General features: G+C 29.1%; 1 protein-coding gene across 1 annotated transcript in view; it reads left to right on the forward strand.

Annotated features, from left to right (window-relative positions):
• LOC113558504 overlaps positions 1-12,255 on the forward strand; it is a 71,279-nt gene that overhangs the window by 18,118 nt on the left and 40,906 nt on the right. The window contains exon 2 of the mRNA XM_026963984.1: positions 9,570-9,651. Within this exon, the coding sequence (XP_026819785.1) occupies positions 9,570-9,651 (82 nt within the window). The remainder of the gene's footprint in view (positions 1-9,569; positions 9,652-12,255) is intronic.

Below are 12,255 nucleotides of genomic sequence, written 5' to 3' on the forward strand. Positions count from 1 at the left end.
TCGAATCGCTGTGATGGACTTACGTCTACGTATATAACGGTAGCGACCAGGCGAAGTAATGACGATTGAAATGACGTTAAAACGTTGAAAGAAATACAAGTTGTAGGTAGAGTGTTATAAATTATAACTTAAGTGTGCTTGAATTTCTGTGTATTTGTTTCCTTTTTTGATTGCTTAGTATGATATTTTCCAAACTACCAATATTTTTTATAGTATTCTAAAAATGAATTTCTTGTACATTTAGCAATTTTTAAGTTTTTATTGCATTTTTATTTTTTAGATCATTATGGAATATATTTAGAGCTCGGAAAAAAAATTCGACTATATGCTTAGTATTTATTTTTATATTTTTATTCTATAACCTTTAGACTGGTTTTAAAATAACATGAGTAGGTATTGGCTTTATCTCCACATTTTATTAATTCAATATTTTTCAACTTATTTTTTTTTTTTAATCAAATAATCGTTCTATAGTATTACCAAAAATAAAAATAAATTATATTATTTGAATGCATTTTTAGACTTGCTTATAGGTCGATCAGAGCCCTAGTTAGGTACTACTTATTATTTGTCTAATAAAAATAACGAACCAGATAAAGTCTTGGATTTCATTAGGTGACACGTAGTAGGTACATAATATAATATCTATAGCCTATACTATAATAGAAGATAACAATATGCTACAATATCGTTACGTGCCTATAGAATAATTTAAAGCGACATGAACGTCGTTGTTTGTGCCTATCGCAATAATGGTACATCTTAGTAATAATATAATAATATACTCTTCAACCGTGTAATCTGCGTGCGAATAATATTAGTAATATATATAATATATATTATTTATACATACATTATGATTGTTTACTACGCCAATATTTAATTATGTGTCATGTGTCTGCATTAGGATTCATATTATTATAATATTTTAGATACTGCATGTAAGGGTAACATCGACTACTATACCTAGCTTGCTGATTAGGTTTAGTCAAATCAAATAAAAAATTTGTCTTAATACTGTATAAATAACAATATTTTGATTTATTATTTATCAGTCTACTTATTCAATAATAATTTGTACTAATGTATTATGTCGTTATAAAATATTTTATTGTGCATCGCTTCACACAAAAAAACCACTTATAAGTAGGTACTCATTATACTTTTAGCGTATAAAAAAAAAAGTCCTACCATATAACACGGTTTATACACATTATTATGTATGTTCGCAATTTATGTATTTTATAATAATATCAAATTATTAACGTCATAGTAATGTTTGGCCCGCGCAAACGGGTACAGTGAACCTAATTTTGGGTGCGCGCGGGCGTGGCCAAACGGAGGCGGCGGGGCGGATCTCGCGGTCTACCGCCGCCGCCCGATCCGGTTATCTTATTGGGCCGTGGAAATTCCATGGGAAAAATCGGAAACCAGTTTTCCTCGTTGAAATCCACTCGTCGACGACCGTGGAAATCCGCCGCCGTGCGCCCATTCCTCTCGCACCACCGGCACCGGTGTGGCTACGGATATAATATAGCGTACTTCTAAGTATTATTATTGTTGTTGTTGTGGCGTTCTTTTTGTATTATATTATTATTCTCTTTCAATCTGCACGCCAATCGCCAAACGATTTACGTCGGATTTTTTTTTGTTTTGTTTTTTTTTTTTTTTTTGATTTTTGCTACGCGGCAGAATATTCGTCCGATTATCGTCGGTACAATCACCTCTTACGACGTGGGTATACATACATAATATTATTACATTCAACCGCCCGCCCCCGCCTGTCATCTATTTCTAATTCCACGGCTGTTTATGTAATAATAATATAATATCATAATATTATTATTTCACCAACTCGTGGCCACTGCGTGTCGTTGACCAAACGAAATTGTGCAGTTTATAATAATGATAATATACGTATTATTTAAAGTGGTACGAGCAACGTAGCATCTCCTGCAACCATCATGTGTAGTATCTGTAGAAACAATATTATTATATTAATATTATATTATAGAAATATTTGTTTTTTCCAGATTAAAAAAAAAATAACCAACGCTAAGTATAAGTATAAGCTAGAAACTCCGTACTTAAAATGAATATCTATATTACACGAATCTATTAAAATAAATAGTAACATGATTTTACTGAGCCTATAATTGTTCAATATTAGACTTTAAAAATAATTTATTTTCTAAAGTTGCATGCATATTTTTTTAGATACTATATAGGTTTATAAATTTATAGTCCAACTGACTGTTTTCTAATAGAATCGCACTTTGTCTCATATAATATTATATTTTTATATAATTCATCTGAGTTTAAATAAACTTAAGTTACTTGTTCTTTTCTGTACAATATCGGCTGATGATGATTAACAAATTCAACAACAGATCCACAACAGATGATGTGATATTATAAACTTAATTGTGTTTTATATTCTTGATTGAAATTACGTTTGTACAGTATATAATATATAAATTTAATATAAAAAATTCGATAGCATAAACGGTGATATTTTCTTTCGACGGTGAATCGGAGTAGAGAAACTCGATGTATGGCCATTACAAAACGATTGTGAATTTATGTATACATTTAGGCAGAGATACAAAATATCTAAGCTGTTGAGGTACGGACTGTTGAATTGATTACTTTTGTTATCAAAAGCTCTCTCCTTGCGACCCTGCAGCTGTAATATACGATTGTACGTAAACTATTCGCACTATTCAGCTTTGTCCACTTTAGCAATCCACAACTATTGCTTTATTGTAGGTCTAGAATAATAATTGTTTAGGTTATATCTTATACATCTTTCTCTGACTGTTATGAACTATCAAACAACAGAAAATAAAATATATTTAATGCTTACTAGATTAAATTAACTCGCGGTTAATATCATGATAATTATTACAAGGCACTCAATGAAAAAAATATACCTAATGTTATTATAGGTAGGTTGATTTTAAAAACTCATTGTTTTATAAACTCAAAATTAGATATATTTTTTATCGAAATCTTGTAGTTTATTGATATTTTTTACCTTTAATGATCTAGTAAGCATCGTTTGTGCCAAATATTGTTAGCTCGTGTGAATTTGCTATATTATATTTATAACAAATTTATTTATTTATTATATTTTATTTACTAATGAAATACATTAGATGCAGTCCTGATATTTATTTAATTTTAATAACCATTAAAAATAAAATTTTCTACCTAACATGGCCATAATCAGGGTATGAAAAAAAAGGTCACTTTAGGCCGCAATAGGCTGATACCCTAACACGAATGTCCATAATTTATTTACACCATTCAAACTTCCGGTTAACGGTTAACCACATATTTTTAGACACTATATTATTATTGTCATATTATTCTTGACAAAAATTCAAAATCACATGTGTCTACCATATTATATAGCAGTACTTACATATGGCCAAAGTAAACTATCGGGAAATGACGATATAAGATAGTATCGAGAATTTGATATTATGTATTTATATTTAATATGCTGAAATACAGAAAAAAAATATAGATAATCAGATAATATTAATTGTTATAGTTCTGTACTATAATTTCAGCAAAACCAGTAATACATTTACGTGAAATATTGTATATTTTTAAAGTAGATAGGTAATTATATTCTTCAAATAGCTAATTTTACAATTATAGTTGCAATGTCCAATTTAATACCGCTAAAGTATATTTTGACTCGAGAAAAGTATTACCCCACCTTGACAAAATCGTAGTTTAATGAATTGTACAGAAACACCGGGTAAAGTATAGCACATACACCGGCCAACGTGTGTCACATATTGCCCGTAACACACATGCATTATCTATATCAATTGTGTACGGCTGTCATCCGGACGCATAATACGAGTATACAGTGGTGCGTATTCGACACTGCGACTTATTGATATTGTCCCAAATTCTATACCCATATAAATGTATCATGTACATTTACTACATTTCCCTAATAATAATATACTATAACGTAAACGTGATTTGGCGTGCAGTCATACTAAGCAGACTTATAATATCGTCTAAACGAGTCTTGACGTTACGTAAAATAAAATCGATCGTTTGCGTATCTACATAATATTATACGACGGAATGTGTTTGGTAATCACTTTTTCGTTTTTTTTTACACTATTCTTTTCGCATACATGACGGTTTTTCTTCGTTTGTTTAATATTTTATTAAAACGTGCGTTCCGAGTTTCAAAGGAAAAATGTACGGTATCTATTGCAAATAATAATAATAATAAATTATACATAAAATATTTACCATATTTATATTAATCTATAATTTGATTCTAAGGATTTCTTTTTCTATTTGTATTTAACTTCAGTCGATACTTCCAATTCAACTATTACACTAAAGTTTAGCATGTAAATTTGTATTCGTATTAAAAAATCGACTGTCGGCAGTAAATATTAGAAAAATAAATAAATAAAATCTGTCCCATTATTAGGTGTATTTGATTCGACTTTGCCGCTCGCACCGCACGAACAATTTCATATTGGTATTCAATCATTCCTATTTAGATAGTTACGGTGTTGAGTATATTAGTTCAACAGTTTCATTATTAACCTATATTCATATGTATAAAAGGTAGGTATATTACTTCTATATAATATCATGATATCACGCCGAGTTGGAAACTTACTAATATTACGAATAGATGGGAAAAATATATAAGAATTCTCAAGTCATATTGTTGTACTCTATATATTATCATTTGTAATAATAATTACATAGCATTAGTTAGGGTTTTAATTTAATCATAGCATAGGTAATTATTTTCAATGCTATTTTTATTATACCTTTAAGATACTCGTGGAGGTACTTGTTCTCGCATACAAACCTTACCACTTTTTGTATGATAAATACGATAATAATATGCACTATATTCGTATGTAGGTATATTTTATACTCATACGTTTTTGCATTTATATTGAATGTTATTATTTATAAATAAGAACAATTTATTTTTGTTTTATTATTAAAAAAAAAGCAATAAATAATAATTATATAATATAGTATAATAAGCAATATTTAAAACCATAAAATATATAATATCATTAAAGATTTCGGTAAATTTTCTGCTGATATTATTACGATTTTCTTGTAAATTATAATGGAAATTTAAAAAAATTACTTTTAAACAATCTATATTATATATCTTTGTTTAAACATCGGTGTTTTATAAATAATTTTAAGACATTTTAGGTTATTTTAAATTTATCTATTTAAATAAAATCTAAAATGTATACACTACACTTTCAGCAATTAGTTAATTACTCAAAATTTGTAGTTTTAAATTTTGGCTATATTTTGACTTTTGTATAGTATTTCAAAAAGAATATTCAAATAAAACTAAAATCTATATGCATAATGCACATATTTTACATTATTTTTTACGTAAATGATTAGCTCATTGGAAATCTGTACCCTGTGCACTAATAATATGTAATATGTTATTGTACGAACCACCTACAGACTACAGGCTACAATACCTACTTAGTAACTTATATAATACAACTATATCAGATTGACAGATAATATAACGAATTTATGTAATTATTATCATTATTATTATATATGAATATGAACCTCGTATAAACTAGCCATAGTTTTATTGATTTTATGACTTGTGTCATTCAATTAATTATTTGTATAGTATTATTAACTATAGGTATTATTAAATATATGTAATATATTTTATATATAATTTATGTATATATATTAATTCCGCGAAAGAAACGCTTTTGAAATTATTTTTTAATATATAAAATGTACGGCATCGTAAATATTGAAGGTAAGGAACAGAATGATATTATTAAGCTGATACTTTACAGACATGAAATTCTAATTAACTATAATAATTAGATACTACATGTAAACAGAGTAAGGTCTACAATGTCACGTTTAGTCTAATATAACACTATTATTGAGCATCAAGCGATGTTTCAGTGTTTAATCCTTCCGTGTGCGTACAGTAAACATATCGGAAGTTTTAACTACATTAAACTTCGCAGGTTTGACAAAATTATATAATAACAATAACTGGTGTTGTGTAAACGTCAGAGTAGTATAAACACGAAAATCATGGTCGCATAATTTCATAATACCTAGCTACTATTAATCATTTTCAAACGTTTTAATATTTTAATTTCTAATAATTATGTTTTAAAAAGCAGTAGTTTTATTGTTTATTGATAATTGTGTTAGCGAATAATAGCATTACAAAAATATAAACTAACTAAAATAATAAAACGTTTTTATTATTTATCAAATAGCCTTCCATAAATTCAGGTATTGAATATTTAGGTATGATTTAATGAATATTATTCTTAATTGCAACGTTCGTGGTTACAGGCAACAAAACACAAACTAACTGTCCCACAGTTTCACAATATGGGGGGATAATAATATCATATAGCTATTTGTCGATTTCGTTTTAATATTTTGACGATTGATAATTACCGCAGAACATCTTAAATGGTTTAAGACACATTGCAATAAAATGGCATATTAATTAAGTGTATTCTGATAAAGAGATGATAATAATAATTAATGATTTTTTAAAATAATTAATGACATTGTACACGCATTAGACATCGTTTAAAATTGTCCCTACTCTTGTAATTTACGTATTAAAATAATATTGATATACCACATAGTAATACAAATTTTATATTATTTATTATTTAATTTTTTTTTTATTCTATAAAAAATGTACTGGTGGTATTTTTTGAGATAATAAAATAATATAATCGATATTTGAATTCGTTTATCAAAATTTTAAAATTAAGTATTGGTGTAGTCCATATTTTTTGTTTATCTGCACATCAGGCCTAAAAAAACAATTAATATTACACAAAGTATTTATTTTATATACCTATATAATTTCAGTATCTAAACTAATTAAAACTTTTGTATTTTGTCAGAATAAACGCTCATTTTATTTACAGCGTGTAAACCAAGCACAATGCAAAACTGTAACGACGGAGAGCACTCACGTATTTTATATTTCATGTTGACGAAACTAAAACGTAAACGCGTGCAATACCTATTACATTACAATAATTATTATGTACGAGCCAAAACATGAAACAAAATCAATTTCTTGATTAATGAACCCAAAAACCCAATAAGGTACATATTAATAGTGATAAAATTGTGATTTTTTAACGTACAAAACTCGTTTTAAAATTCATTTTTTTAACTACTCATAATATACAAAAGATAAATTAAAATTACACATTTTTTTGTTATGACTTAATTTTGTTGTCATTTTTATTTATTTAGGCTTTACACTTTTATAAAATACATTATGCTCATTTGGAACTACATTCTTTTAACTTTAACGCTTATTTGATATGTATAACAAACTATGTTATAGGCGTTATATAGCTTAATAACCGATATTTATGTAGATAATTAATATGCTACTGCACTCTATAATATTGGCAATCTTAATGTTTTACAATAAATACATAAATTGTTGGAGAAACGATAATATATCATCTCGCGTAAAAAAATTAATTTTGTAACATTTATATAATAAGTATAGATATTATGTATATCATATATCTGTATATCGGTGAATGTGTTAGAGAAAAACGTGGCAATAAAGCAACATATGATTGGAACATTTAGAATTAACGACGTTTATATAGCCCACTAAAAAAAAATAATAATAATAATAAATAAATAAGAAGAAGAAGACTTACTGATTCGGCCTCTAGTCGTTGACATCACTTAACCCCGGTTTAGAAAACTATCGCCGCGGACCGCGGATTATTAACTCATTTTTATTGCTGTCTCATAATGGTGGTCGAATTCATTAAGCGGGTTCACTCGTGCGCACAGTTTCTATATTTAATATACTACACTACTTGGGCTGACCAAATGCAAATTTAATACCAGTCGATTTTTGCAAATTATCACAGTTTAACAATGTACAATATGTGTATTACGCTGTAGTGCACGTATTCTCTCTCTCTCTTATATATATATACATTATACATTGTAATAATATGATGTGTATGACGTATTATTATTATTATTGTCGGAAAAAACAGCGGCTCGTCGAACATAAAATTCAATACTATCTTATATATCTATAAAACCATAGGTATACAGGGTGTTTAATATGACGAAAATCAGACGCGGTTTCGATTTAATTTTTTTTTTTTTTATCAATAACACCAGTGATTAGATATATCAACGGTTAACGGTTTGTTAATTATGTTTTCACGGCGAAACGCGTATGATACGGACTTAGGCTACGTACATAATTTATACTAATATAGTATAATATGCATTAGTAAAAAATTCCACACCTACTAAAGTGATGCAAACACGATATTTTTTTTAGTATTGATAACGAAAATCAATATTATAACATCGAAAATAAGTTTATTGGTGATTTTTTTTTGCACTCATAATACAATTTTTTATGTATTTATTATTTTATCGAAAATAATACCTAATAATAAAAAAAATAATAAAAATGCCTATTCATAGAAATAAAATTAATATGAATAATATTAAATAATAATTGTCCACTTATATTTACTTTATAATTTATTAACCATAAAACTATAATCAAATCGTTAAATTAATTTGCTATCAAAAAATAAATAAAATCAAAATATAAAATAATATAACTACTGTAGTTGACATCGACATCGAAAAATATGTTCATAAAATATATCGTTCTTTATCACTTGTACGATAATATACAATTATACAACAATAATACATATTATTATAACTTGTGCGAGACTTAGTGCATACCTACGAATATTACCGCGGGTGCCGATCACCGGAAACGGGACTGCAGTGGTTTTAAATCGGCGTCGTCCTCAGACCGTGACAAACTCCACCGCCGGCATTGCATCGAAACCCGAGTATAGAAAAATGACTGCCGAGGAAGCCGTTAATCCTTGTGACAATGTAAAGGAAGGAAACAACGGTTCATCGGTTCCCTTTTGACTGATTGAACTCGTTGGGGAGACGACACATCCAACGCGGTTGCGGTAAATGAAAAAAACAATAAATTACCCCGCCGAGGGGAAACGCAAAAGAAAAGAACCGTCTGTCGTTCGAGTTTATATGCGTATAGTGGGCGCATATGAAAAGACCTAATCGTCGTCGTTGTATATATATATATATATATATTATTACATTTGTATTTCATTACGGGATGAGACCCAAAAACTATAAGTTTGTACGCGACAAAGACAATATTTTAGTAACAATGTAAAAGCAAAAATAATAATTGATAGGTAGTGTTGTAGTAATAATTAATATGATAAAGTCTAATAAAATGAATTGACTAAATTGAGGATTATGTACGTTATATTACTAAACTATATTATAATTATAATACTAAATATTTTTATTAGCCGACGACATAAATTGAATGTATACAAATATGTCGTCGGTGTATCATATATTAGGCGCCTGTGGTCACATTTTATATAATTATATTTTAATAAGTGATTTTTAAAAATAATAATAAAATAAAAAACAGTTAATGTGATTTTTTTTTACAGAATCAATCAATGTCATTGACACCACACTTACAAGGATCCACTTCACCGGTCTCTAGCGCAAACGACGGACAACTAGGACCAGGTACAATATTATTATAATAATAATTTATTTTAGGGATGCTTTTATTTTACAATTTTGCATGTATTCTGGTTATAAAACTTTGAAATTCAAACGTTTATGAAATAAAGCATCTATTTTTGATGTTAAGATCATTGTGTATAAAAAAATATTATTTAATACGTTCACGGCCACGGCATAATTTGAAGTCGGTTAAAAAAACCACAACATAAAATGCCTACAATGAATATTACTTATATTGCTATCTAGTTGTCAGATTTAAAAACCAAATACACCTATTGACACGTAGAGAAGTGTTTAAAAATAATTAATAATTATGAAATGTTTCAAGTTTATATTATTATGATTAATGTATTTTTTTAATTACATACAAATAACAAAACCCGTTTGAAAATGGTCTGTATCTCATTAAAAACTGTGGAAACATTTTTATTATTTGGAATCTTGTATTAAATTTCTTAGCATAGGTGTTAAAATCGAAAATGTTATGCATTTTTAACTACAAAATAACTTACGTATTTTTGTGATCTTGATGAATTTTGTAAAAAATTTATATATTTTAATGATTATCAAAAATATATATATCAACTAAATTCAATTTTCTATTAGAAACCACCTTCGACGATAATCATTGGAGTATTTGTATTGTTCTTAAAGATGACGTCAGCTTTACAAGCAAAAAAAAACACATTTCATTATAATATAAGATATACAGTATAACCAATACTGGTTCATTCAATTCATCGTCAAGAATCTCAAAAGTTTATTGGTATATATATGTTTTTTGAAATTTGTATCATCGAGAATAAATAAATCAATGCCAATATTACCAACTGTGAAAATAATAATATTTGTACTCTTAAAATTCCGAGGTGATTCAGCTATTATAAATAATGCATATTGACACCTGACCCGAAGATTAGGTCGACGAACCGTGGAGACTGTTTGTATTGTCTTATCCCGAAGATTGTTCGGTTGGCCGGTCAACCGATCGGTGTGTTGGGTGAAGTCGTCGGTGGTCGGTGAACGCGCAATCGGTCGGTTTATATTGATTGTGCACCCAGTTACAGACTAAACGATGGCACTGTGTAATTTTTAAGGTCGTATCCATAGAGTTATTTGAACATGGGACAGCATTAATAGCTTAAATAAGCATTGATCGAATGTTTTTAATGGCTGTTAACAATAATAAAAAAAAAACCCACTAAGATTAAAAAAACTAACGACGTCATTATTTTTAACCGATTAAAGATTTGGTGTTATTATTTCTGTCTCAATAATATAATATGTAATATTATAATATGCACACGTATTTTATAATGACTATAACATATTGTGAGTAAATGAACACAACACTTCGATGCTGTAGGTTTTTTTGGGTTTTAAATGTGTCTAAACTAAACAAGCGTGTTCTTTCTTTGATACTCTTTAGTTTACTATTTTAGATATACATTGTTTAACTGTTTAATACGGAGAAAATTGTTTATATTGTTAATGTTAAATTTAAAAAAAAAAAACAACAAATGGCTACTGTACTTACATATATAGCTAAAATAGCTATACAGAGAGGTCATTATTGTGTTGGGTTAAGAAAAATTACGGTATAGAACGAGTATAAATATACAGAGAGTGAAATCGTGTAGGAAAAAAAATAAGTTTCGTCGGTTAGGTGCTTGGCGGTCGGCGATATTTTTTATTATACGGAATTAGGGTTCATTGGAGACATAGCTGCGTATATACCGAAGCGACCTTTATTATCGAATCTATGTAATATGTTTATGGCGTTGTGTCAGTTTTATGATGATACGGAACCGGATGTTTGCATCGTTTCCGTGGTCGTAAATACGCGCGCATAGTCTGTTTTATAAAATAAACGTAATCAATGGATTTATTTAATCTAAATCTGAACAACTCGGTCATTGTTGCGTGTAGAATAATAATAATAATAATAATAATAAAGAAATCAAAAACAAAACGAAAATAACACACGACTCCTACGTCTTGTACACCCTCTTGTATATTACATATAGTGTATACGAATAATAATATTATACTGACGATTTATTATAATATCAATATTTTTGACGGAAACGCGTGATCCCGCCTCCGCCGCCGACGCCGGACTCGTAGCGGTGTTCAGCCGTTATCAACGATCCGATCCCTCGACGACGAGACTACGACGGCGTGTAACAGGATTATTGTGTATTCGGACTTCACCTCTAGACACCCGGTTAAGACTCTGAGGCTTTGGAAACTGACACCTGCGGGTCTCGCGGCGGCGGCGACGGTGGCGGTGGTCAGCTCATCGTCTAGGCCCGGTCCGAGCGTGGATAAATAATTAGAGACCTGGGCACGGCCCGTAATGGACCCGGGTCTTCTTGGACAGTGTAATAACGTCTTGTCCAAAAAGGCTTATCTGAATTTAAATGACTCAACCCGCGGTTACAATGGCGTTTTGATTGAATTCCGGGTCGTATGACAACTCCGCGTATAATATAATATATATACAAATAAATATAATATATCCCCGCTGGGATTGCTGCAGTGTGGTGTGCGCCTCCTGCAAGTGCCGTGACACGTTAAGTCCGCGTGGCTCAAGACATCAAC

The sequence above is a fragment of the Rhopalosiphum maidis genome, chromosome 1, assembly GCF_003676215.2.
Source record: "Rhopalosiphum maidis isolate BTI-1 chromosome 1, ASM367621v3, whole genome shotgun sequence".
Classification (NCBI taxonomy): Eukaryota; Metazoa; Arthropoda; class Insecta; order Hemiptera; family Aphididae; genus Rhopalosiphum; species Rhopalosiphum maidis.